Source organism: Saccopteryx bilineata, chromosome 2 (assembly GCF_036850765.1).
Source record: "Saccopteryx bilineata isolate mSacBil1 chromosome 2, mSacBil1_pri_phased_curated, whole genome shotgun sequence".
NCBI classification, from domain to species: Eukaryota; Metazoa; Chordata; class Mammalia; order Chiroptera; family Emballonuridae; genus Saccopteryx; species Saccopteryx bilineata.
In genome coordinates this window covers 298,791,022-298,818,612 of record NC_089491.1, presented here as the reverse complement: position 1 = coordinate 298,818,612, position 27,591 = coordinate 298,791,022, and the positions used below count along the sequence as shown (strand labels likewise).

The window sequence follows — 27,591 nt, the reverse complement described above, 5'->3', positions numbered from 1 at the left end:
CTGGGGCGAGCAGCACTGTGGCTTTATCTGTTTCCTGTTTCGGCACAGCATCTGTGCAAAGAGAAACACGGTCCCACGAAGGGCGATGCTAAGGGGCCCAGAGCCATGGATTGAGAGCTTGTACATTACTCAGCTGCTGTCTTGCCCCATCTGAGACCAGAGCCAAGATCTGCCCAGGAGCAGGAAGGCTTTTCTGAGCTGCTTGGGTTGGAGCCTGGGACTTGAGGTAACTGAAAAGGAGGATGTTTTTGTGTTCAGGCTGGGTCCTCTGACTCTGGGGTGGAACAGAAGACCCTCTGTCATCAGAGCTTCCCTGGGCTGAAGGGGGAGATGCAGGAGCGGATGGTGTAGTTTAAGTGTTGGGTGTTGAGTAACCAAGAAAGCACCTGCCCAGAGCCACTGGCCACAGCACAACAGTACAGCTTCCCTCGCTCCGCCTCCATCCATTAGATTAAGTGAGGAGCGAGACAAGTGGCACGGTTCGGGCTACCCAGTGGCAGGGCCATGAATTAAATGAACTTTTCCAGTTCTACTTCAAAGCAAGGGTCCTCTCCTCCTCCCCCAACAAGAAGCTCCTTCCGGCAGCTTAGGTGTCGGTCCTTTCTCCTCAGCTCACACCGAGAGCTCTGGGCTAGGTCAGACGTGCAGGGAGCCGTTCATAGCACACACAACCAGGAAGTAGGGGCAGCACTTGGAGCGGCAGGGACCAACCACTCTCCGGCACTGGGCAGCACCCTGACATCTTCCTCTGGCAGTGAGGAGCCCTGTCTCCGGCCAGTCCCGTGTCTCCCGAGCTCTGACGAGGGGCACAATAACAGATGTCAGAAAGCCCAGGCAGTGGCCCTGTGACCTTTTCCTGAACCACACAGGGGCCAGTTCCTTTTTCTTCTGCAGCCCGTCCCTGTCGGTCAGCCACCCCACAAGGTTTTTTGAGTGCAAACAAATCAGAATAGTCAAGATGTGTCAGAAAGCTGAGCATGATTCTACTCAGTGGTCCCCACCGAATCCCCCGGAGTGCGGGGCTGGGGGTCAGGAAATGCCCCCTTCCCAGGAGCCGTTCCTCCGGCATCTCCCTGCTTGGGTAACGAGCCCAACATCTGCCCCTCCAGAAGCAGAGTGAGGCAGCGTGCGCCTCTGTGGACTGGTGCGCCCAGCCTGGTGGGGTTCAGAGAGACCTTCCCCAGACCCCATTCTCTCCCCACAGCCCTTTCCTCCACAGCAGGAAGGAAGAGGATTCCCCATAACCGGGGATCCCCTCCTCTCCACAGCCTGCAGATAACCCAGAGCCAAACAGGGTGCAGACCTCGCACCCCACATTTACTGGGAGAGTGCAGGCTGCTGGACACCAATCCTCTGCCCCCACCCCTTCTGTGCCTTTCTGCCAGGCCTAGTTGAGAAGGTGGTGGTGTCCAGACCACAGAGACGTCCTTTCTGCTTCTGACCCAAACGCACAGGTCAGATGAACCACAAGAGTAAATACATCCCAGAACCAGCATCCCCTTTGTGCAATAAACAGTATCCTTTCGAAGAGAAAAGGGGAAGGGGTGGGGGACGAAAGAATGGTCCTGGGAGAGCGAGATCAACTCGGGGCCTTTGTCTTATAATACTGTGTCTTCAGTATCCAAGATCAGCAGGACAGGGGTAATAATAATCAGAGCTGGTCTCTATTATTATTATTAAAAGTTAATATTTGTTGTGTGCTATGTGTCAGATACTTGGCGTGCATTTTTTCTTTAATCCTCATAACCTTATGAGATAGGTTCCCATTTTATAAATGGGGAGACTGGGGCTTAGAGATGTTTAATAGTTTGTTCAAAAGTACATAGACAGTAAGTGACAGACCCAGGACATGGAGCCACACAGTCAAGCCCAGAGCCAGGGCTCCCTCTCCTCCCACTCCATGGAGGAATAGCCAGGGGCTGTGGCTCAGGACGCCACAGCATAGACTCTGGACGTGGAGTTCACCACATAATCCCAGTCTCCTCCATGCAGTCATGTACAGCTTAGTGTGAATGGGCCTCTCAGATCCTTATCTAAGTTTTAAAGAAAGTGGCAGGTAGGAAGGCAGGGACCCCTACAAAGTGAGCAGGAAAGCCTACAGGAAGGCGACAGCCAACCAGGGACGAGATGAGAGAACAAGCACAGCCACAGCCCCACAGCTCTGCTTAGGGTCAGCCCTGCCCCAGACCAGAGTACACCCTCCAGGACTCGTGCAGTGGAGAGCATGAGCAGAGAGGAAGCGAGAGTCCTGCAGAGAATTCCACTCGGGGGCACCGAGGCTGCTGCCTGTTGAGTCTCTCTGGCTTGTAAATAAACCCAAGAGGCCAGAGCTGGCAAAGACCTGCTGTTGGTGAAGTGGAGGTACCCTTCTCTGACCTGCCCAGGAACTGGAGCTTCCAGGTGGGGTAGGAAGGTTGTGGGACCACAAAGAGAAGAGGCAGCCGTGAGGGGAGTCCCTCTTCCAGCCTCAGTCACTCCTGTGATCAGTGGAGGCCAGGCACAGAAGTTCCAGGGCTCAGGACCCAGCTCAGCAGGTGCAGCCCCACCTCAGCCAAGCTGTCGGAGATTTCCAGGAAAATAAACAGATTTGCAGGAGGTGGGCAAGGGAGGGTAGGAGAGAAAGGGGAGGGCGCAGAGAAGAAAGGAGGATTCGGGGGTTACGTGAGCAGCAGGTAAGATCACGTAAAGGGCCACACAGTGGGACCTCTACACAAAGGCCTGGGGACTTTGGGTTGCTATTTTTGTTTCATTTTTGTTTGCAATGGCCTTACTGAGGTGTAACGCATGAGGTTGCTGGTTTGGATGGCACAGCCTGTGTCTGGGCTAAGAAAGCAGACTTGACACCATACTTAGCTCTGACAGGAGGTAATGCCCATAAAAATGGCATCCTCAGCTCAGAAAATAGAGCCGGAAGCTCTGAAATGGGTTTTTCCAGCACTAGGCCTGTGGCAAGTGCTTGGCCAATCCTGACTTGAGTTGATCTGAACCTGAGAGTCAGAGCCTGGGCCTGGACTTGGAAGTGGAATGCCTGCCAAAGGACCCATGTCAGGACATTATGATTGGAGGAATTAGGGTGGGGTTCCCTCCTGAACCAGGCCCAGGCCCAAGGCCATAAGCTAGCTAAGGGCTAAGAATTAGGTGATAGTCTCAGGACTGGCCACACCTTGGAGGGGTCTGGTTATCCCTCCAGATTTCAAGAAGAGTCAACCACCTGTTCTAGTAACTTGGACCAAGATAACAGTAAAGATGCTGGTTTTCCCTTAAATTTGGGAACCAGGAGCCAATTTAACTGATTCTCTAGAAGTCCCTGGAAAATGAACACATCCTTGCCTTCCAAAAAGTTACAAGCTCATGATGGTTTTATCAATCAGTTCTCATGATACCTGACTCAGAGGCAGAGTGGGATGTTTGGTCAATGAAGAAGCGGCAGCCAGAAAGACCTTTCCACTTAGCAGAGGAGGAGGCAGAGGCCAGAGAGAGACAGAAATTCGCATAGACTGGACCCTGGAGTCCTGACTCGCAGTTTGACTCATCACCTCCTCAGTTTTCAGCCCACGTATAAGTGCTATTTCTGCCCCCTTGTCCAGGGAGATAGTCGTTTTTCTGCCCATCTCCTGACCCCTCCCCTTCCCCTCCCTCTTGGCATTTGGCAGACCCCAGCAGCTATTCCAGGAACTGGAAGCCAAGCACAACAGGTGCTCAGGAGCTCATCATGATCGGCACGGACCCCAGGCCTTCCCCCGGCCTGGCCCGCTGGGCTGAGAGCTACGAGGCCAAGTGTGAGCGTCGGCAGGAGACCCGCGAGAGCCGCCGCTGTCGCCCCAACATGACCACCTGCCGCCAGGTGGGAAAGGCGCTGAGGACCCAGCAGAGGGAACAGTTCCAGAGAGCCCGACAACAGCAGTTCTTCAGGAGAAGGAACCTGGAGGTGGAGGAGAAAGACAAAGCACAGAGCTCCCGAGCCAGGGAGCGAGGTCCCTCCAGGAGGACAGGCCAGGAGACTGACCTCAGGAAGCCCTTGTCGTGGGCCAACAGGACCCTTCCCCCCAGACAGCAGGTGGGCCACGTCCAGGGACACACTGCTCTGTGGAGGGATGGGTGGGCTCAAGGGCACTAAAAAGTGGTTTAAACTGAGTCCCTTCTCCCTCAGTCCTATGGTTAAGGCTCCCTTAGCCACTTACTCATTCAGAGATTTGTGTTGTGTTTTCCTGTGTCTGTTTACCTAGTTTTTGTTTTACACTTGCCTTATAAGAGAGGAAAAAATGATTTTTAAAACAATTGCATAGCTAATTCCTAGTATCAGTTCAAATTTAGGCGATCTACATATGTCCTACAGCATTCCTTCACCCATCATTCAACAAGTATTTATTAATGCCTATTTATGCCAGGTCCCTGGACCAATCATCTTGATGCCCCTCTCAAAACACACACACACACACACACACACACACACACACACACACAATCTCCTATCTTTCTCTCTTTCTCGTGAGCCACTCAAACTTTATTAAATTCACTCAGCAAAGGCCTCCTCCGGTCCAGAAAGCCTTCCCTCACATCTCCAGGCCACCTCTGCTCTCTGTGGTCCTCATGAAGTTATTAATCCACTAAGATTAAATAACGATTAGAGAGCCCATTAGTCTAGCCTGGGAGGAAGCTATGTTGGCAAAAGAAATGGTATGTCAAAATGACCTCGGCCAGCAAACTATCTGTCTTCCTATCCGCATTGTGAGCTTGCTGACAGCAGAGATGGGTCTACTGTATTCCCTGGAAATGCCTGGCACGGGGCCCTACCCAGAGTCGGTGCTCTGTCAGCACTTCTTAGCCCGTGGATCTGGTGTTCACAATAGAAGGTACTGTTCAGAAAACGATCCTGGAGCCCAGTTGTAAAATAAAACCAGCTGTGTACTTTCTAAGGCATGAAGGATTCTGAATACTTTTGTTGAAAAAAATATGTAGGGAGAAAAAGATTGGGAAACAGAACTTTAGAATTATACCTGAGCCTATCAGTTATCTCAAGTTTTACTGATGTTGAGTCAGACTGCATGATTAAACATTACAGGCATTTCTTAGCATTTCAGTGTTATGTTACAAGCATAGAATTTTTGAATGTGTAAGAAGAAAACAAAAGCAGCAGACTAGCCTCACCAGGCAGTGGCACCGTGGATAGAGCGTCAGACTGGGACGCAGAGGACCCAGGTTCAAAACCCCGAGGTCACCAGCTTGAGCGCAGGCTCACCAGCTTGAGTACAGGATTGCTGGCTTGAGTATGGGATCATAAACACGACCCCATGGTCGCTGGCTTGAGTCCAAAGGTCGCTGGCTTGAAGCCCAAGGATGCTGGCTTAGCCCAAGGTCACTGGCTTTAGCAAGGGGTTATTTGTTCTGCTGTAGCCCCGGTCAAGGCACACATGAGAAAGCAATCAATGAACAACTAAGGAGACTAAGGAGCCATAACAGAGAATTGGTGCTTCTCATCTCTCTCCCTTCCTGTCTGTCTGTCCCTATCCGTCCCTCTGTCTGTCTCTGTCACACACACACACACACACACACAGCAGACTAAATTGACAACTACTACTACACCCCTCCCTACAACAATTACTATGCAACTCCCTTCTCTTCACACACACCTCAACCATATTCCAGCTGTTACTAAGAGGAAGGAAGCCATCTCTAGAATGCAGAAGGGACCTTAGAATTTATCTGCTCCAAACTCATTACACAGACAGGACAGTGAGTCCTAGAAAAGGCAGGCTCTGGCCCCAGACCCCCTCCCTCCCTACTCAGACCAGTTTTCTTTCCTACCACCGTGCTGGCTGTGCAACCAAGGTAGGTCGGGAATCTAGAGAGTGTAACTGGAGACAAGCCCAGCTCCTGATGCCCTAGCCTGAGGAGGACAGTTCCAGTCAGCCAGACAACGGAGGACAAAAGCAAATAACCTTGCAGCTTTGCAGGCTTGAAGGGGTTACTTTGGTTTTCTGGGTCTGAAACTTGATCATTGGTTTATCTTTCTGCGATCAGCTGGAGACTCTTGTTCTAGTGGCTCAAGGCCTCCGGCATCCCCCACTTGCTTTCCAGGTGTCAGGGACCAGCTCGGAGGGCTTTCCCACCCAGCATCATCCTGTCTCAGGCGTCTGGAGGGACCTGGCTGATCACCTCCCCGCCCAGGCTGGGGGCCTTCCACCGCAGGACTTTCCCATCAAGAGGCCACCCAGACACCACCGGGGTGAGAGCAGAACTTCCCTCCCTCACCCGGCCCGAAGAGAATCCTGCCACGTCAGTCTAGCACTCTGGCAGTGGAGAGTCCCTGCCCCTCCCCACTTCCCCCACTTCTTCACACCCCCCGTCTCATTCTGAGTCACCTTGTCTTCCCTCTCTCAGGCACTCAGACAAAGGCAAAAGAAGCACAGCCAACAATTAAGAATGATGCTAGTCAGCAAACCAAGTGAGTACCTTTCGTGTTCCCGATCCCAACTCCCTCAGAGCCCATCCACTCCCCTCCTCTAAGCTTCTATTTAAATACCCTCACTCAGGCTCTGGTCGCAACATGGCGATGCCCAGGATGGGCAGAGCATCACCCCCTGGTGGGCAGAGCGGCGCCCCATGGTGGGCGTGCCGGGTGGATCCCGGTCGGGCGCATGCGGGAGTCTGTCTGACTGTCTCTCCCTGTTTCCAGCTTCAGAAAAATGAAAAGAAAAAAAAATACCCTCGCTCAGTGTGTAGCAAGAGCACACAATGAATCTCCATGTCCACTTTAATTAAGAAAGAGGAGGCCCTGGCTGGTTGGCTCAGTGGTAGAGCGTTGGCCTAGCATGTGGGAGTCCTGGGTTCAATGCCCATTCAGGGCACACAGGAGAAGCACCCATCTGCTTCTCCACCCCTCCCCCTCTCCTTCCTCTCTGTCTCTCTCTTCCCTTCCCGCAGCCAAGGCTCCATTGGAGCAAAGTTGGCCTGGGTGCTGAGGATGGCTCCATGGCCTCTGCCTCAGGCGCTAGAATGGCTCTGGCCACAATGGAGCAACACCACAGATGGGCAGAGCATCGCCCCCTGGTGGGCATGCCAGATGGATCCCAGTCAGGTGCAAGTGGGAGTCTATTTGACTGCCTCCCTGTTTCTAACTTCGGAAAAATACAAAAAAAAAGAAGAAAAAAAGGAAGATCTTCCCCACCCTAATGGCCTTTCAGAAAAGAATAGAAATGCAATCAACCCACTGCCACCCAATGTGCTAGTTTCTTTGACCCATTGTAATTTTTGTTTTTATTTCTTCTCTTCCCAGTTGTGGAGTTGCTGTTCTAGATAAGGTAAGAAAATCCTTACCTCATGGGGTGTTGAGTCAGATGGTGTATAAGAGCCCCCCAACTCTGATAGTCTGGAATTTCGTGATGAACTGTGCTAGGATGGAGGGGCAGCTTCCCCCTGGATGAGCGTGGACATGAGGGGCTGGAGGGGCTCTGTCTGAACCAAGGGAGAAAGTTTACTGTACACGTGTCAACCCTGGCTCTGGTTCCAGATTCCAGAACTGGTCTTTTTGACTGCCCTCTTTCTTTCTCTCCAGGAAATCATCCAGCTTTCCGAGTACCTCAAAGTAAGGAACACGTGGACTCTCCTCTCCGCTCCTCTGCCCACCCCTCTCTCCTCCTCCAGGTTGATCCTACCCTCTTGCATTTTGCCCCCCAGGAGGCCCTGCAAAGGGAGCTGGTTCTAAAACAGAAAATGGTGATTCTCCAAGACCTGCTGTCCACCCTGATTCGGGCCTCCGACAGTTCTTGGAAGGTAAGGGAAATGAAACCTCGGTTTGAACGAAGCTCGTGGCTTCCAGGTTTGCCCACCTCATTCTTCTTTCCATACCATCCCAGCAAGGGAAGGGTTTTCCCCTCATCACAGAAGAGGCAGGAGGAACAGAAGCATGCTGAGACCTGGAAGTCAAACAGTAAGGACCTGGAGGTCACAGTTAATATACAGGTCCCAGGATGGCTCAGCTAAATGCAGGGTCATCAACTGAGGGCTTTGCTGCTGCCCACCCAGGGAAGACCCACAACCAAAAGGGGCAAGAATGTTTAATTTGTTGGAAGAAATCAAGGAAGATCTCAATATAGTTAATATTACTAACTGTGGTAAATGGCAATTATTTTTGTATGGGATTCACATCAATACGAACTCCAAGCCAGCATGCACCTACTGCTCAGCCCAGACATGAATATCAGAGTAGGAAAAGACCTTATAGGAGAGAAAAAAATAATTTTTTAGACTAGAGATCATCTCGTCTTAATTTTCTCATTTTGCCCATGAGGGAACTGAGCGTTAGAAAGGTTAAGTTCCAGATCATGTTCTCTGCACCGAGCACTGAAAAAATGAGGTTAATTAGACAGGGTTTCTGCTTTTAGAGAGCTTGTGGTTTTGTCAGGGAGACAGATGCCCAAACAATGCGGAGATATGAGAAATGAAAGAACTGTTTTCAGGATACAGTAGTACATGAGAATGAATGAATGAATAACTCTAGCGAAGATGAACCAAGGAAATATTTATAATTATATAAGCGTTTTCCAGGCAAATGTAGAAGAGGGACTATATTCTAGACAGAGGCACAGGCAAAGACCCAGAGGCATGATATAGTCTAGTGCAGTGGGTTGCCAACTTTCTAATCTCAGGAACCCCTTTATACTCTTTAAAAATATATTGAATTCCCCCTAATTTTTTATATTTATCATATTAGAAATTAAAACAGGAATCTTAAAATATGTATTAATTTTAAATAACAATAGTAAATCCATTACATTAACCTAAATTTTATATTTTTATGAAAAATAAGTATATATATTTTTTAAATAGTGAGGAGTAACATTGCTTTAAACCTCTACAAATCTTTTTAACATCTGGCCAACCAGAAGAAAGCTACATTCTCATATTTGCTTCTGCATGCAATCTGTCGCAATACCTTGTTTTGGTTGAAGCATATGAGAACAGTCTGGCCTCAAACAGATGTGTAGCTAGAAAAGGGAAGGTCTCCCTTGAAAGGGTCTCAGGGATTCCTAGGGGTCCTCTGACCCCACATGACACCCTAGACTAGTGTGTCTAGGGAGCTTCAAGCAGTTTGACGCCATGAGAGATCCAAAGCATCAGGTGCAAAGAAAAGACACACACACTCATGGGGCTCGTGAACATCTAGAGCAGACTTGTGCTCAGAGAGAGGACATGGGAGAGCATGGAACCAAACTGAGACATTTGCAGTGATGTCCAGAATGTTTCCTAAGCTCAGCCCTCCTGCCTCACATCTGTCACTGTTCCTGCGTTTAGGCCTCTATGTTCAGCACTCCTGATTGTTAAGGACGTTGTTTTCATCGGTAGGCCAGGAGCCTGGGGCAGACAGCTGTGCACAGCAGGTGGTTTCCTGTGCTGAACTACATTGGGTTGTCTCACTCTCATTTGAGAGACATTGATAAGAACCAGCTATGTGCTGGGCCCTGTGCTGCAGGGAGAAATGAGGAGCAGGGTCTTTGCTGCTGAGGAGCTCACGTTCCCGCAGGGAAAGGGAAGGCGCTGTAACAAACATCTCTAATGCAACGTGATAAAGCTCTAACATGGCCTCTACAAAGTGACACGAGGAGAAGAGAAGAGAGCAATTGTTCTCTCTGAGGTGGAACAAAGTAAAGGACAGGGACCACTTTAGCTGGGTCCTGAAAGATGAGCAGGACTTTACCAGCACAGCGTGGGAATGGTGATAGGGAAGAAAAAGCAGAAAGGTTAAGAAATCAGAACGATTACAGGCCTGACACAGCACTGGGCGTAGCAGAGTATGGCTGACATGAACAGATCATATCAGGGTAGTTCCAAAGATAAGACCACAAATGACCTCAGGTCTCCAGAATTAATTATGAGGTTTAAACTTTTTCTGTTGAACATTGTATCTCAAATTTTAATAACATACAGACTCCACTTTAGAGGGAAACACAGATGTCTCAGATCCATGAGATGTGTGCCACCCCTACTTTGGGAAACACTGCTATTGGCAATGAGCAAGGTAGCAATGGAACTCCACTTATTCAGGTTTCAAGTATCTGGTCCAGCCTTAAAAAGAGCTCAATTAATATCTCTGGAATTGAATTGAAAGTGAATGATGAAATCGGTGTTTTAAAAGATTCTCTGACGACCGTGAGGAACTTAGCTCCGGGTGCGTGTGGGGGTGGCGAACACTCTTATAATATCCCAGGTAGGACACAATCAGGGTTTGAGTGACAGCAAGCTCGGTGGGAATGGGGAGGAGATGCTAAGAGACCTGCCCAAGGTAGACTCTGAGGGGTGGTTTCAGCCCACAAGCCAGCAGGTGAGCAGAAGTCCCCCTGGCTGTGTCTTCTCCCTCCCCCTGCCCCTCCTTCCACTACTCATGCTCCCCTTCTTCCTGCTCCCCACCAACCCCCTAGCTTCCTGTTTTTAACAAAAATAGTCTCAGACTTTTCAGTTAAAACTTTCTAGTTACTTTTCCCCAAACACAAGACCATTCAACCTTCTACCCCTTCCATGGAAGCCTCCACTTCAATGAAAGGATAGCCCCAGTCTGTGGCATTTTAGAAAACAAATTGGATGTGGATAGAACAGGGATTCTGACATTTAGCCCAGTTCAGGCCTTTATTTTTCCCACTTGGCCTCCACAATTTGAATCTCCAACTTCAAATGGAGAGACGCTCACAGCAAACTCTGTTAGAACCCCAAGGATCAGCTCCCTCCATTGCCTCCAACCTCCAAGTTGAGTCTGGGCTTTTTGGATGCAATAGGCCCTAGGGCACTACCAGAGTCCTAAGCTGTGTACACCCTTCGGAGCGAGCAGAAACGGTTCAGGCAGGAAAAAAAGCGAGCGCTCAGTATTGGGCAATACAAAAACAGGAGTGGGAAACGGTGGGTTTTTAAGTTCCGCAAAGTAGAAATAAGATCTTGAGATGACAGGGCAGAAGGGGATTGGCTGCCGGTCCTAAGCCACCTCTGCCGAAGCAGAGAAGAGCTGGGGACTAGCCATCCGCAGTGAGGTGCTAGAGTTTGTGGAGAACAGAGGCCAGGGGAGGCCAAGCAGAAGCAGGAGCTGAAGCCCTAAGACCGGCACCAGGTGTGTATGGCCTCCATCTTGCTCCCTTTTCCAAATGAGGGTGTTGTGCTCTCTTAAGCCCTGGGATCCAGGGGTGTGATTGCCAAGAAAAGTCCACGGTAGGCCTGTGAAGTGCTTCTCCCCACACACTATACCACGGGGCTTCATGTGGGGGGAGCTGGGACTTAGACCAGGAAACTACATGCCCCATTTGCAACAACTTGGCTGCAACTGGCCTGCCTGCCTTGGGGACTCTGGGAAGGCAGAACTGTCAACAAGAGATTTTTTTAAACCCCATACTTGGGTGGCCCTCTATCACCACCACCCCCACCCGAAGAGACTATCCTGAATTGTATTATATTGCAAGAGGAACGGAAAAGTAATCTGTGGTGCAGTTAAAATACAAAAACAACTGGAAGAGGTAAAATATTGAATTAAAACCACCGTAAGGAAGAAGAGAGGAGCTACCCAGAAAGGATAGGAGACTGGGGGAAATGTAAGAATAGTGCCTTGGGCTGGTCTATTAACCTCAGGGCTTGATTGCAATCTGCACAGTAAGAGCTTAGGCAAAGGAAAACACTCTGGGTCGGTGGAAGATCTGAAGCAGGGATAGGGGTGTGGAGGGAGTGGATTTCAGGACCTTTGCATTGACAATGAACAGGCTACTCTGGGGAATACAGCCCTGTAACAAGCTATTTCAGAGCCCAGAACAGTGGAAGGCTTTGTCCTTCTCTTTTATCTGTCCTAAAGCCCTGTGGTTAATGTACATGCTAAATCCCAGACTCTCAGCTCTCACACAAGACATTAGGAACAACATTAATAGCAGGAGATACTTTGAAACATTATTTTTGGCAAAGCCTTTTGCTTCTGCAAGGTGCAGCTGAGTAATACAGGAAGCAAAAAGGGTGGGGGCTCCCCTGCTTAGAAGAATCAGACAAACAAGAGCAAAACAGGAGCTATGAGATACCACTTCCTGCCTACCCCAAGTGCCTTGAAACTCACGGAGGGCATGAAACCTCAAAACAGAGTCCCCTCCTCTTCCCCCAGGCTCTCAGAGACTGGAAAACGTTATGAGGGCTGCATATGAGCCTGACAGAGAGGAGCCATGGCGCCTCAGGCCTGAAGAGAAATGTAATTTCTAGGTCTCATAAGGGTCCCACAGGGCCTGGTTGGAAAAAGCCAGAGAAAGGATATGAAAATCAGTTAATCCTGGCCCTGGCTGGAAGCTCAGTGGATAGAGCATCAGCCCAGCATATGGTTGCCCCGGGTTCAATTCCCAGTCAGAGCACCCAGGAGAAGCAACCATCTGCTTCTCTCCCCCTCCCTCTGCCCCTTCTTTCCCTCTTCCCCTCCCACAGCCAGTGACTGGATTGGTTCAAGCATTGGTCCCAGTCACTGAGGATAGCTCAGTTGGTCTGAGCACATCTGCCTCAGGTTCTAAAAATAGCTCGGTTGATTTGAGCATCAGACCCAGATGCTGTTACCAGGATCCCAGTTGGGGTGTGTTGGGCAGATAAAATATATTATGCTCATTTTGTTAAAGATGGTGCTGCCCACATAGAAGCCCATCGCCCAAGTGATTACTTGAGATGGGCGTGATTGTATCAATGTGTGTTGGGGGCGGGCTGTGAGCAGGCAGGATCCTTGTAGCCTGGGGCTTGGTTTTAGGACTAAGCCTTTCCCACCTTTTTTGATGTGGGGTGGACTTTGTATCAGAGACTTCCCTGTTTTGTATATTGGATTAAAGGTTTTGATTTCTACACTATAAAATGGAGGCAGAATGGGAGCTTGGTCTCTTGGTTCCTGAGATTAGCATTAGAGAGCAGAGAGCAGAGAAAGGCCAGGAGAAGCAGCCAAGATGGCAGAGTGCTGAAGGAAAAGCCAGTTTGTGCAGAGTTTGTGCAGGCAGAAGGAAGGAAATGGGGAACAGAGGTGAATAAGGCTTGTGAGCTAGAAACCTTTGATTCTAGGAAACTCAGATAAGTCAGTAGCTTTGTGAGCACTGAATGAGTGGGTTTTGGAGCCCACTGTGTGTTTTGACTTGCCCACCAGGTGAAAGCTAGGATTAAAGATGATGGCCCATCAGCTTTTGGCTCCGTTATTTCTTTACCGACTGTCCGAATCCAATGCAAACCTGCATGGGCCAGGCTGCTGTGATAGTGGCCCTGACTACTGGCTTAACAGGGTGCATGCGGGAGTCTGTCTTATCTCCCCTCCTCTCACTTAAAAGAGAAAGAAAGTCAGCTACTTCTAAAGAGACCATGGCCTTTGCTCCCCTCCCCCCTACCCCGATACACACAACCTTAAATCAAACTCAGGGCTAGAAGAACAAAACCTCTACCAGGGAAAAGGGACCAGTCTACAGGTGGAGGGAAGAAGAAAGCAACAGGGAAGTTGTTAGCTACTCAGCTGAAATACTGAAAAGCGTTGAAACAGATAATGGCCCCTTTCTGCCTACCTTTCTCTGTCCACACCCCTGAGATTAGCATTCGTCTTGCAATGTCCATAATGCCATGAGACAGATCCAGCTTATGAATAAATAGAATGTGGCTTTCTGGAAAGCCCTCTTACCACCCCCGCCACACACACACCCTGCATTAATATCTCTCCTCCATTTCTTGCATTCTTAAAGAATTTCTCATTTTGAGTGTGGGGAAGGGTGGCATGTGGCAGGGAGGGGAGCGTATTAGTTTGCTAGGGCTGCTCTAACCAAGTACCAAAGGCTTAAGCTTTATTTTCTCATAATTCTGGAGGCTGGAAGTCTGAGATCAATGTGCTAACAGGGTTGGGGTTTCCCTAAGGCATCTCTCCTTGGCTTGCAGAGGGCTGTCTTCTCCCAATGTCTCCACATGGTCTTCCCTCTGTGGATCCTGTGCTAATCTCCTCTTCTTAAGAGGACACCAGTTAGCCCTGGCCGGTTGGCTCAGTGGTAGAGCGTCGGCCTGGCGTGCAAGGGGTCCCAGGTTCGATTCCCGGCCAGGGCACATGGGATAAGGATAAGCGCCCATCTGCTTCTCCACCCCTCCCTCTCTCCTTCCTCTCTGTCTCTCTCTTCCCCTCCCACAGCCGAGGCTCCATTGGAGCAAAGATGGCCCGGGCACTGGGGATGGCTCCTTGGCCTCTGCCCCAGGCGCTGGAGTGGCTCTGGTCGTGGCAGAGCGACGCCTCGGAGGGGCAGAGCATCGCCCCCTGGTGGGCAGAGCATCGCCCCCTGGTGGGCATGCCGGGTGGATCCCGGTCGGGCACATGCGGGAGTCTGTCTGACTGTCTCTCCTTGTTTCCAGCTTTGGAAAAATACCAAAAAAAAAAAAAGAGGACACCAGTCACATTGGAATAGGGCCAACCCTGATTACCTATTTTAAATTAATTACTTCTTTAAAGACCCCCATCTCCAAATATAGTCACATTGAGATACTGGGGGCTATGATGTCAACATATGAATGGTGGGGAAGGAGGGCCACGACAGGGCATAAGGGAGAAAATGTGTATTTTCCTTGAAGGGGAGACCCTTTTAATCTCATTGGCCTGTACCTTAGAAGTGAAGGTCCATGTACAAGACTGAAAGAAGGTGAGGGGTACAGAAGGGCCCAGACAGACAGGGGCAAGAGGTCATGAGAAGAAAAGGACAGCTTAGAAACTTTTTTCAAGTGGACCCCTGCTAGGATACCCTGAGCCACTTGATAGAGAACCTCAAGGTACAGAGAAGGCTTTGGGGGTCAGTCTGATTCTTCCTTCTCCTATTCCAGAAAAGAGGAAAAGATCCTCTTCTCCCTGAACACCCTTTGTCATCTTTCCTCCTCCTTACCTCTTGAAAGAGTTCAGTTCCCCCAACATTGAGCACAGACCATGTTCTAGGTGGTAGGCTGAGAATACAGAAAACATTTTGTACGCTATATTTTGGCCCAAACTCTAACTCATCCCATTTGTTCCAGGGACAGCTTAATGAAGACAAATTGAAGGGCAAACTGAGATCCTTAGAAAACCAGCTATACACCTGTACTCAGGTAAGCATTCTGGAGAACACCTCCAGCCCAGGACTCTAGAATTAAAGGAGAATGCTTGAACTTCAGTCTTACTCTCTGGAAATGGCACCTGGTAGAGATTAATTAATGACACTCCTACTCACTCCGTTCTGGCTTTGCCATTTTTACTCTGATCCCCAATTTACTGTATGTCCATACTCTCCTCCATCCTGCTCTCCTTTCTCCCAGTGCCCTTCCCTCTGCACCCTGGGAAGGAATCCTCGCACAAAGCACTTTGCCAGCTCCAGGGCAGCCTGAGAAAGCTTGGACCTGTAGGGAGAATCCCTTGGTGAAGATTCACACCACACAGAGACATGCATAGGTCTCAGTCTTTGAACAGATGAATTGAATGTTATAATTCAATTTTGCAAAATTCTTTTCCTTCCATGGGCAACTTTTAGCTCGTAGCAACCTGTGGAAGAAAGCAGAACTGTGACTCTTGGCTTCCCTGTGACTTTGTTATACAGCTTCAGTAATCTTTCGATGGGCCTGATCTTAGATTACAAGAGTTAGAAAGAAATCAGCTTTCACACTTGAGAAATAATGTGTTTGCTGGGTGGAGACATGCCAAATAAGAGGATGATGTGGGGCAGGAAGACTGCTCCTATCTGGACTTAGGGAGACAAGGTGGACCTGGCCACCCGGTTGGAGTCTTACAGAAGAGTTTATATAGTCTATAGATTTGCTGATCCACAACTTATATTTTTAAGTAGCACCTCCTTTGTCAGACTCTTATGAACTAAAAGATGCCAGCCAAGCTCATAAGAGACTGACATATAATCCAGAACACCAATGAATTCATTTTCAATGGAGGGTAAAGCTGGCCAGCGACCAGCACTGTAAGTCCAATAACTGGGACATACCCATGTATGATCTCAACCAGTAATTCCTGGATATGCTTTCTAATGAAAATGCCAAGAACACAAGACCCATTCACATTTAAATCCAATTTTCAGATGATTCCAAAGCTAAATGGGAATGATTTCATATTGATCCCTAACACTGCATTATCTAAATTACTGCTTACCTAGTGGGTAATCCAAACTTGACAGAAAAAGCTGTCTGTGTTCTGCCAAATCACAGGGCATATTGAACTTACAAAATTGCTCTTCTTTTTCTTGACCCTCAAGGAATGCAAATTAATGCAAATGTATTGATTTAAAAACATTAATTGAATTGCTAGGGCTTGCTCAGATCCCTGAAGCTATAAATGTTTTTTTTTTTTTTAACGCTTCCTGCCCCTGCCTTGAAGTTTACAGTCCCCCTAGGGAGACAGATCAATCGATAGAGTGGAAAGATACATGAACACTAAGGAAAGTTACCTAATTTGTATGAGTTGGGGACTGAGGGGTTGTTGTCAGAACCTTGGGCTGAATATTGAGCATGAGTAGAAGATAACCAGGTGAAAGGGGTGATAAGGATGCTCTAGGCAAAATCAGCTCTAGAGACAAAGAGAGAGGCCAGAAAGCACAGTGCTTAGGGACTCTGCAGCAGGCCGGCCTGGGTGGAGGCAGCACAGAATGAAAGTCCTGGCTTATAAATAGGAGCCACGCCATGGTGTTTGGCCCTGATCCTTAGGACACCGAGAACCCACTAGAGACTGAAGTAGGTTGTAACATGATCAGATTTGCATTTTAGAAAGAATCCTGTAGCTGCAAGGACTGAAAGAGTTTGAAAGGAGGCAAGTCTTAAAGATAGGGAGACTACTGCATTAATCCATATAATAGTATTGGCAGAGTCTGAACCAAGGGAGTGGCAGTAGGAGAGAAAGGAGACAGGGGTGAGCTGTAAAGGAGGCTGACTTGACAAGGACCGATGACCAACTGAATACTGGGAGAAAGAGAAATCAAGGTGATCCCTGGTTCAGGGCTTGGGAGATGGGTGGGTGATGATGCTGATCACTGAGAAGCCCAAGCACAGATTTAGAAAGATGACTTCCCTTTGGAGATGTTCGGTTTCTAGCACCTGTGGAAGGCCTGAAGGACAATTTCCAGCACGCCAACGGCCCTGTTTATTATCCCCAGTCCCCTCTCACATCACCTGAAGGACTTCCCCTGCCCACCTCCAGCCTGGAAGGAAAGCACCACCAGATTGCTGGTATCTCTGCCCTGTGGGCAAGGAGCAAATTCTTCTCATTTCTGCATCCCAGCTCAGGATTTGCACACAGCAGCTCACTGTGTATTTGTTGAATTGCATCAAATTTACAGAAATATTCCCCTTGGGGAATGAAAAAGGTACTAATGGAGATGGAAGACCAGAAAAACAGCTATGAGCAGAAAGCCAAGGAGTCACTGCAGAAAGTACTGGAGGAGAAAATGAGCGCAGAGCAGCAACTGCAGAGCACACAGGTGCGGAACGCTGCCTAGCACTTGCCACCGGGGACCCAGGGCAGCTCTGCAAGCCAGCTGCACAACTCCAGGGGACCCCAAGGAACCACCTTCTCCCTTGATCTCCTTCAGCGGTCCCTGGCCCAGGCTGAGCAGAAGTGTGAAGAGTGGAGGAGCCAGTACGAGGCACTGAAGGAGGACTGGAGGACGCTGGGGGCCCAGCACACAGAGCTAGAGAGCCAGCTCCATGTGCTTCAGTCCAAACTCCAGGTACCGGGCCCTGGGGGTGGGGGTGAGGGTGGGGGGTGGGGTGGGGGTGGGAGGTGGGGAGAAGAGGCAGGGTTTAGGGAAAGGAGGGTTGGTGATGCAGGGATGAGAAAAGCTAGCTGCTCCTGCGTTGGGGTCCCAAAGGCAGCTGAGAGCATCTGACTTTCAGTTCCTCACTCACGGCCCACTTTGTACCAGGCTCAGTTTTGGCTCTGAAATCTAATTTTGAGTTTGGCAAGGACGTCAGCACTGCCCATGCAAACGAACTAACTGTTCATTGGAATGACACAATCCAAATGCAAAGGGCTGGACTATTCATTCATCAGCCTACTGTCATATTCCAGCCCTCATTCTGCACCCCATCCCAGTACAGCATCAACCTCAGAATGCCCACTACTGGCACCGAACAAATGTCATTCATTTACTTATATTATACTTATATTATACTTATATTATACTTATATTATATATATAGATAATGCATTGTCAATAATAAGAGGGATAGAGCAGAGCAAAGGAAAAAAATTTCATTCCCCTATTTTTCTACTTCCCTAGTATGTACTCCTATCTCTAAAATTCTACAATCTTCTACACTTTTCCTCTTCTATGGGATCTGCCCCCACCCTTCCTCCTAGCACTGCCCTGCCTCAGTGCCCGCCCCTCTTCCTCCGTGCAGGGAGCAGACAGTAGAGACTTTCAGATGAACCAGGCTCTGCGACTTCTGGAGAATGAGCACCAGGAACTGCAGGCCAAGATCGAATGCCTGCAGGGCGACAGAGACCTGTGCAGCTTGGATACCGAGCACCTGCAAGGTACCCTTCTCCCTGGGGGCTCTGGCTGGGTGAGCCCAGAGGAAGTGGGAGGGGAGAAAGGCTTCCTTTAGACTTTCACTTGTTTCTTCAGTTGGCTTTAAGGTTTCATTTTACCTTAGGGAAGGGCAGGGTTGCTTTAATCATCCAAGACTGAAAATTCACTTTGAGGCACTAGAGAATCTTGCAGGATCAGCAATCTTTTCCAGCCCATCCCTCTGAGCCGGATCACAGTTGCTCCCGTATCAGTCCCATGTGTCAAGGCCGCATTCCTAACGTGCAAGGGAAAGGTCAGTTGAAAGGTTTCCACCACAGCCTCTGCAGTCAGCTGAGAGAGGACCAAACTGCCTGCAAATACAACACTTAATTTAACCCCATTGTTACTGCAGATGACATCCAGGTACTCTGGTTCTGGGTTACCTCTCCAGACCTGGGACAAGTAGAAGAATGAAGCAGCTTCCTCTTGACACATCAGAGGCCATGGACAAGGCAGTGCCTATTACAAATTACCACCCTCAGGTGTAGAGTTCATTAACCTTGGGTCCTTTTATTTTGTTTTGCATTATTTCATTTTTAGATCAACTAAAGAGGTCGGAAGAGGAGAAACTCGCCCTGGTGGCCGAAGTACAGCAATTGCAGAGTAAGTTCCCTTTCCAGATTCTAAGAGTAGCACAGGTGGCTTTTTGGTGTTCCTGGAGCGCCTGCCCCATGAAAGGCATCCAGAGGTGAGATTGGGGGCCCAGTCTCCAGCATCTCCTCTACCTTTGTACATTCTCAGACCCTCTGCTTATGAAGTGAGGTCATTTATATAGCTCTTTACCAGTCATATGTTAGCCTGTCCTTTTTTCTCTTTTCTACTTTTCTCCTCCCATGCCAATGACAGCCACCTGCATTTCCCCCAGATCTACAGATTTCTTTAAAGATTTTATTTATTGACTTTAAAGAGAAGGGAGAAAGAGAGAGAGAGAGAGAAAGAGAGAGAGAAAGGGGGGAAGGAACAGGAAGCATCAACTTGTAGTAGTGGGGGGGCAGGAAGCATCAACTTGTAGTAGTTGCTTCTCATATGTGCCTTGACCAGGTAAGATTGGGGTTTCAAACCAGTGACCTCAGCGTTCTATGTTGACACTGTATCTACTGCAACACTACAGGTCAGGCCAGAACTACAGATTTTTAAAGTGTTGAGTTTCCCTGACCAGGCAGTGGTGCAGTGGATAGAGCGTCAGACTGGGATGCAGAGGACCCAGGTTCTAGACCCTGAGGTCTCCAGCTTGAGCACGGGCTCATCTGGTTTGAGCGAAGCTCACCAGTTTGATCCTAAGGTCGCTGGCTTGAGCAAAGGGTTACTCAGTCTGCTGAAGGCCCCTGGTCAAGGCACATATGAGAAAGCAATCAATGAACTAAGGTGTCACAATAAAGTGTTGAGTTTCCTATGGTAGCTCTTATTTTGTATATTCTTATTACACACATGAATATATCAGATAGACCTTTGTCACTAGGAATGGTTCAGAAAATAAGCTCACACTACATATGCCTCAGTCCTCTTCAAAACTACATACGTAGACAATTTCTGAGAAGCTGGAGAACCTGATTGAATTAATGGCTCAGTTGGTTGCCCACCACCTTAACCTCTGACACCCGATGCAGAAGTTTCACGCACACAACAATGAATATTAAGAGAGCAAGGCAATCACAGGGGAAAGGGGAAAAAATACCAGCAGAAGCTGTGCTCCTGCAGAGCAAGTGCTGAGTGGGCAAGAGATCACTTGAGCCCTGGCCCGACAGCTCAGTTGTTTAAAGCATCATCCCACAATGCAAAGGTTGCAGGTTTGATCCCTGGTCAGGACACATACAGAAACAGATCAATGTTTCTCTCTCCCTTTCTTTCTCTCTAAAACAATAAAAAAAGAGAGAAGTCACTTAAAAATCATACCTTTATTTATTGAATACATATTTAATGAGGCCCTACCAAGCCAGGCACTGTAGCTTTACACACTGAGGCTACAGTAATGAACACAACTGACACAGTTCCTTCCTTCATAATGCTTACATTCTATGTAAGCTCCACAGTAAAGTATGGAATTTCTACAAACAAATAAGTACGTGCCAGGCAGTGATAACTGCTATGGAGAAAAATCAAGCTGGGTAAAGGAAAACATTGCTATTTTACGCAGGGTCATCTGGGAAAGCCTTTCTCCTAAGGTAGTATTTAAGCAGAGTCTTAAAGGAAACATGGTAGGACTAGATATAAGGATGGTATAACACAGTATCACAGACTGGCTGACTTAAAGAACAGGAGTTTATTTTCTCACAGTTCTAGAGGCTACAAGTCCAAGATCAAGGTGTCAGCAAGGTTGGCTCCTTGTGAGGGTTCTGAGGGAAGGATCTGTCCTGGCTACTTTCCTTCGGCTTGTCAATGGCCATCTTCTCCATGTGGCTCTTCACAAGTCTTCCATCTAGGCATGTCTGTGTCCAAAAGTCCCCTTCTTATAAGGATACCAGTTATATTAGATTAGGGTGACCCCAATGTCCTATTTTAACTTGATTACCTCTGTAAAATACCTAACTTCAAATAGGTCATATTCTGAGGTACTGGAGTTGGGACTTTAACATATGAATTTGAGGGGAACACAGTTCAACCGATAATAGATGGGAACATCTTTAATAATTAAGGTTCTGAGCAAAGTTCTGAAAAGACACACTCTTTACAGTAAATATGCTAGCACAGACAATCGTCTCATGTTTTCCAACAGGTCTGCTTCAGAATCAATCCTTACAGCTTCAAGAACAGGAGAAACTCTTAACAAAGAAAGGTCAGCAAATTTACTTCCACAAATTTTAAGACATTGCTCTTTCCTCGCTAGCCTAAAGGCAGGGGGATGGGCTGAATGACCTCTGGAGGCCCATCTGGTTCTGGGAGTCTGTCAGGTCAGAGAGCTGGGGGAGCTTTTTCAGGACTGATCACTGGCTCTGAGAACACTCTTACTAGTTAGCCTCCTATTCTGAGAGGTATGTAAACTGTGTAAAAAGATTTCTACTCCCCCTGAGGATATACATGTGTGTTGAACATTTCAATAAATTGGTTTTGAAATCAGGATTTCATGTCAATTTTTATATCCAACTTCCCAAGTCTAAACCATTGTTGTATGCAACAGTTACCTCTCAGCCCTCAGGAGCCTGCTGCCTTAGCTTCCTGTGAAGAATTCATCATGTGTACGGAGGGACAAAGCTCCTCACTTACCCACTACACATGGCCTTCTGTTTTCTCATCACCATCACTGGGTAAAATATAAGGCAAAACTTATTATGCCCACAGAGTATGGGTAAGAAAATGAAGGTCTTTGGTCACACAATTAAAGACACAGCTAAGACAGCAATCTGGAATTTCTGACTCCTAGTTCTGCTTGCTCTTCACAGGACTAAGATTGCCAGGTGGCTGAAAATCCATATTTAACCACGTGAAGATGAATTCTAGGACATGACTGCCTTCTCATGACTGAAATGAGGACAGAGGGAAAAGGGGTTTTATATCGTAGCATCCAGCAAACCTATCAGACTAATTAGAAAGGATGTGACCCTAACCAAAGAAAGTAAATTAATAGGTATCTAAAGGTAGCTGGCATTAGACAGGACTAGATATAAAAAAAGTAAGATGCCAACCTTGCCCCGAATGGGGTTCAAATGCCAGCTCCCTTTCCAGGCTGAGCAGAGTCCCAATGGGCGTTCTTTCAAGTCAGAGAATTCCATTCCAGAGTCTAACCAAAGACAGGCCCTCCTTTTTTCCCTTCCCTCCCTTCCCCTCACTCCCAGGGGTTCTCTCAGTGACAGGGCCCTTCCTCAGAGGTGTGGGCCTCACTGTCACTGAGAATCTGGCTGCTTTTTTAGATCAGGCTTTGTCTGTCTGGAGTTCAAAACCCTCCCATAACGAAGTGGAGCCTGAGGGTACAGGGAAGGAGAAAGACTGGGATTTCAGAGACCAGCTGCAAAAGAAGACTTTGCAGCTCCAGGCCAAGGAAAAGGAGGTGAGACGGTGACCTTAGATAGTGAGGGGCTCAATCCACATTGGTAGGGAAACTGCCACAAGGCAGCTGAGGCAGCTGTGGAGCAGGGATTTCAACATCTGCATTGCGACTGATGCCTACAGGAATTCATTTGCCTGTAAAAAATGTGTCTGCTTTAGGGTTATCTTGTCCATCTTTTTCCTTCCCTATTTAAACAAATTCTTACTCATTGTATTAGTTACCTTTAGGAAAGTACCTAAACTCAAACACACTTAATAAACATTAACTCCTCAAGCTTTGCCCTACATTGAGTATGTTAAAACTTCTTAGTCTTTCGCCTGACCTGTGGTGGCGCAGTGGATAAAGCGTCGACCTGGAAATGCTGAGGTCGCCAGTTCAAAACCCTGGGCTTGCCTGGTCAAGGCACATATGGGAGTTGATGCTTCCAGCTCCTCCCCCCTTCCTCTCTCTCTCTTTCTCTCTGTCTCACTCTCTCTCCTCTCTAAAATGAATTAATAAATAAAAAATTAAAAAAAAAAACAAAAAAAAAACTTCTTAGTCTTTCAAGTAACAAAACTCCTCCTATCTACAAATTCACAAACACATTCATTCCCTCAGCTGCTGGCAGAGACTTGTACTATGATTACTTCCAGGTCTTCTGCTGTGTTCTAAGAACTTCATTTTTTGGTGTCTCCATTTACAAAGCAGTTGCACACTGTCACATGAAAGCATTTACATAATATGTAATATGCATTATAATTAATCATGTAAATGAACACATTCTGGACAAACTAGGTGAGACAGTTGAAAGGCAAACTGAAATCTCTGAGAAAGGCTGGGAGGAGAGGAAGGTGGTACAAATTCCCAATGAATGAAAGGGTAACTTACAGGGGGCCCTCTCCCCTACCTGGTGATGACCCGCGGTATTCTCCCCCTCAGTGCAGAGAACTGCATTCAGAGTTAGACAACCTCAGTGATGAGTATCTCTCCTGCCTGCGGAAGCTGCAGCACTGTCGAGAAGAGCTGAACCAGAGCCAGCAGCTGCCTCCCAGAGTAAGAGTGGCGATCCTCCCATAGAGCCCTAGATAATGGTGGGACTATTTCCCCTTGTAGCCAAATCTTGCAGATAAAATTGATCATCAGCCCAAGCCAACATCTGACCAGCCTGTCCCATTTGGCTTGGTTTATAATGACAGTTCAGCCCCCATGGAAAGAAACACTGGCTTATGCACCCAAAATTAATTTTCATGAAACTCCTGTTTTTCTTTTTTTTTTTTAAGTTTTTTTTACAAGCTGTTTTTATTTATTTATTTATTTTACAGAGACAAAGCGAGAATCAGAGAGAGGGATAGATAGGGACGGACAGACAGGAACAGAGAGAGATGAGAAGCCTCAATCATCAGTTTTTCGTTGTGCCACTTTAGTTGTTCATTGATTGCTTTCTCATATGTACCTTGACCGTGGGGCTATAGCAGACCGAGTAACCCACTGCTCAAGCCAGCGACCTTGGGTCCAAGCTGGTGAGCTTTGCTCAAACCAGATGAGCCCGTGCTCAAGCTGGCGACCTCAGGGTCTCGAACCTGGGTCCTCTGCATTGCAGTCCGACACTCTATTCACTGTGCCACCGCCTGGTCAGGCTTCATGGAACTCTTAAGCCCAAAGGAGAATGATTTCCTATTAGCTCGAGTATGGAATGGTGTTGTTTAGCCTGTTGAGTATAGTAGTGGCAAGAACAGAATGAGAAGAGGAAAAGTACCAAGGAATATAAACAGAGAATAATATAATGTTGCTGTGTGATTTGCCACTTTTGGTTGGTTGTATCAGTATTTAAGTATCTGGCCCCCGCTGGCTGTAGTTCCCTGGACTAATGATCCTGGCTTATGGGCCAGTGACCACCAGTAAAGTGGTTTTATCCCAAGGGAAGTAACAAAGCGATAAAGTGATGTAAAAACCTTCCCTCCTCCACCAACCCAAGATTTTCCACAGGGCTAGAATGGGAGGAAAAAAATTAGTTTTGCCTATATCTTCTCCAATCAACCCATGGCTTCTTTCTATTTTTCCCCCTCCCTCCTCAGAGGTGGTGTGGCCGATGGCTATCAGTGCTGATGGTGATGATTGCTATAGCACTGGCCGTGTTCCTGGCCAACAAAGACAGCCTAATGATCTGAAAAATTTGTGACAGCTGACTGGGGTGAAAATCAGAAGCATGAAACAAGAAAAAACTGAGGTGTGGTTAAAGTGTGGGTTTTTCTAATAAATCACCTGAGATTTCTGACTTTATTATTTTTTTAACCTACTGTAAAATAAACAAACTGCATGACAGTCTCTATTTCCCAGAATTCTGTTTATTTCTGAATGACTTATCACAACACAAATATAAGACACTTGAACATCCCGGTCCACTTTCCTTAGTCCAATTCAATTGGAGGTATATAAACGTTCAGTAAAGCCCAGTCTTGCTACTTTCTAGTGGACGCTGCCCAAGTATTTGCAATGCTACCATACCATACCACATATAGTATACAAGGGTACACCACTTGTCCTCCACCTCCTTTCTTCTTCTCTACAATCTCTTCCTCCTCTTCTACACAGTGAAAAAGGAATAGACATTCAGCTAAGTCAAGAAGACTCCCTGGTATAGAAATGGCAAACATGTACCACCAGTGTTGCCCCCACCACCATCTGTTCCTGAGTCCATCACAGATGTGGTCAGCTGACTATAGCATTCTTCCCTACTGTTCTCAAGATGCTCGGAATTGGCACTCAAGATGATTCCCATTTGTGACCCCAGACTTAGAGCTGAATATTTACTGAGTACTTTCTACATGGAAGAGAGTTAGTCAGAGGGCCACAACTGGCAGTGTGACTATCTCAGAGGAGATATTCAGGTCAGCAAAGTCATCCTGAGTCCTACATCGAGCTCTAAGGTCCTTCTCCCAAGTGTTTAGGATGTCCCTCAAGGCTGGCAACAAGCTCTCTGGGACACTGAAGGAATAGAGCAATACTGGAGGTTGACTAAGTAGCCATGAGATACGGGCAGTGAACACCCGTAGTGGGGTCAGGGCTAAGCAGTTGTCATCTCCCTGGTTCAGGTGAAAGGTATAAGGAACAGGATAGCCCAGGAGGATCCCAAACACAGTACAGAGATTCCAGTCTGAGGAATGGAGCCTGCTGCAGGACACTGCCAGGGGTGGGTCCCTCTGCAACCCCTGCAAATGAGTAATGATCTCACCTATGAGGGACTTCAAGTCCTGAAGCTGGTCCAGGGAGCAGATAGAAGGGTGAGGTTGGGAGCTGGAAACATCCACAAAGACTATAGTACCAAGCAGCACCTGCTCCAGGTACTGACACACATGCTCAGGTCTGACAATCAGGCTGTTACCATCAATCTCAAGGATGTGAAGTCCCTCGGTCAGGAAGCCCAGGCCCAGCAGCTCCTGCAGATAGCTCTGGAGCTCTGATGCCCCCGCACTGTTGCAATCATACAGCAGAGTTGGCTTCAGTCCCCGGGCCACAGCCAGTACCTCTCCGGCTAGGTGGAGGCACACAGCTCGGGGTGGACCCCGTCTCTTTCCCATGCCCAGGGTCTGCTGAGCAGCTGCCACCAGCAACTGAGGACTCGGTGTTGACATGAGATCTGTAAGCAACATCAAGCATGGCCTTCTTAACTAGCCACAGTTCCCTCCCCTGGGAACTGACACATCGCTGAACTCCACACACTTGAAGAGCCTAAAAACAAAGCAGGATTAAGGGATTATTAACACCAGGAAACCTGCCAACAGTCCTCCCCTAAGTCTTATAGCGTCTTCCAAAGGTCATTTTGTCCCTCCCTCTGCTTTGGAATGCTAACCCAGGCCAGATGGGGTCCGCAATGCTGCCTGGTTTCTATGATTGACTTAGTTAATCTCCCTCAGTCCCAAATACGCCCATAACTTTCTGGCCTTAGGGCTAGATTTACAGTCTCTCCAGCTTCTACTCGAATTTGTATCTTTTGTAAATTATGTTCTGTGATTCAAACAGTAAAGTGTTTGGGGCAGAGAAGAGGAAAGACAATCTCCGACAAAACACAGTGCTAGGTTCCAGATGCACGCTCTCCACTGCCAATTTCCCCTTCTCTTCCCGCCAGAATAGTTCTGAGAAGAGAAATCTGATTAAACTAATATACACCAGAATGTGGGCTGACAACCATCTCACCCTGCGACATAAAAGTAAACAAGTGAGAGGTATTAAAATTGTAGGAGGGGGCCCTGGCCGGTTGGCTCAGCGGTAGAGCGTCGGCCTAGCGTGCGGAGGACCCGGGTTCGATTCCCGGCCAGGGCACACAGGAGAAGCGCCCATTTGCTTCTCCACCCCTCCGCCGCGCCTTCCTCTCTGTCTCTCTCTTCCCCTCCCGCAGCCAAGGCTCCATTGGAGCAAAGATGGCCCGGGCGCTGGGGATGGCTCTGTGGCCTCTGCCTCAGGCGCTAGAGTGGCTCTGGTCGCAACATGGCGACGCCCAGGATGGGCAGAGCATCGCCCCCTGGTGGGCAGAGCGTCGCCCCCTGGTGGGCGTGCCGGGTGGATCCCGGTCGGGTGCATGCGGGAGTCTGTCTGACTGTCTCTCCCTGTTTCCAGCTTCAGAAAAATGCAAAAAAAAAAAAAATTGTAGGAGGGTTGCCTTTTAACTTCTGTTGGGCCCGCCCTCACCTTCTGACCAACATCCACGGACCCTGAGCCGATGGGCTCGCTTCAACCCCCACTCCGTTTCCTGAGCAAATTATCGTGATGTATTAAACCAGGCAAACAACTCTCTCCCACACACCTACGTTCTTCCCCACTTCCGCTGCAGGTTCGCGGACTCAGGAACTTCTTTTTCCAGTCCCTACACAAGTGACGACGGCTCACACTCCTCCGCCACACTGAAAGTCCCGGCCACTCGACTTCCGGTCCGCGGAGCTGGTCGATAGCGCATGCCCACCGCGACTCCTCCCCCTCCTACCGCTTTCCATGACGTCATCCAGCCCGCTCGCGCGCCTTGAGTTAGAACCCCTGGCGGTGAAGCCGCCTCGCTGCGCGCTGTGTGTGTGTGGGCTCCAGCGGCCGGCGTTTCCGGGC

General features: G+C 48.3%; 2 protein-coding genes across 5 annotated transcripts; one reads left to right on the top strand and one right to left on the bottom strand.

The window, feature by feature from the left end:
* TRAF3IP3 (TRAF3 interacting protein 3) lies at positions 1 to 24,836 on the top strand. Of its 2 annotated transcripts, none has more exons than XM_066261452.1 (16): positions 1 to 226; positions 3,654 to 4,057; positions 6,079 to 6,226; positions 6,382 to 6,445; positions 7,277 to 7,301; positions 7,556 to 7,585; positions 7,678 to 7,773; positions 15,007 to 15,078; positions 17,304 to 17,444; positions 17,556 to 17,693; positions 18,367 to 18,502; positions 19,077 to 19,139; positions 21,250 to 21,309; positions 22,382 to 22,518; positions 23,437 to 23,550; positions 24,573 to 24,836. In XM_066261452.1, exons 2-16 carry the CDS (start codon positions 3,713 to 3,715, stop codon positions 24,663 to 24,665), a joined length of 1,662 nt encoding a protein of 553 aa, XP_066117549.1. In that variant the 5' UTR covers positions 1 to 226; positions 3,654 to 3,712; the 3' UTR covers positions 24,666 to 24,836. The 2 variants fall into 2 exon arrangements, with proteins under 2 accessions (XP_066117549.1, XP_066117550.1); XM_066261453.1 differs by lacking the exon at positions 1 to 226 and adding an exon at positions 2,319 to 2,400.
* Positions 24,819 to 27,591, bottom strand: C2H1orf74 (chromosome 2 C1orf74 homolog). 3 transcript variants are annotated; one of them, XM_066261456.1, is made up of 2 exons: positions 27,303 to 27,591; positions 24,819 to 26,226 (listed from the first exon to the last, which is right to left on the bottom strand). In XM_066261456.1, exon 2 carries the CDS (start codon positions 26,145 to 26,147, stop codon positions 25,338 to 25,340), a length of 810 nt encoding a protein of 269 aa, XP_066117553.1. In that variant the 5' UTR covers positions 26,148 to 26,226; positions 27,303 to 27,591; the 3' UTR covers positions 24,819 to 25,337. The 3 variants fall into 3 exon arrangements, with proteins under 3 accessions (XP_066117553.1, XP_066117554.1, XP_066117551.1); XM_066261457.1 differs by having other exon boundaries at positions 27,184 to 27,313; XM_066261454.1 differs by having other exon boundaries at positions 24,821 to 26,226; positions 27,299 to 27,590.

Coding starts and splice junctions, on each gene's coding strand:
- C2H1orf74 (XM_066261456.1), bottom strand. CDS start 26,147: ATGTTGCTTACAGATCTCATGTCAACACCGAGTCCTCAGTTGCTGGTG.
- TRAF3IP3 (XM_066261452.1), top strand. CDS start 3,713: ATGATCGGCACGGACCCCAGGCCTTCCCCCGGCCTGGCCCGCTGGGCT. Junction 6,227..6,381: donor GCCACCCAGACACCACCGGG/GTGAGAGCAGAA, acceptor TCCCTCTCTCAG/GCACTCAGACAAAGGCAAAA. Junction 18,503..19,076: donor GGATACCGAGCACCTGCAAG/GTACCCTTCTCC, acceptor TTTCATTTTTAG/ATCAACTAAAGAGGTCGGAA.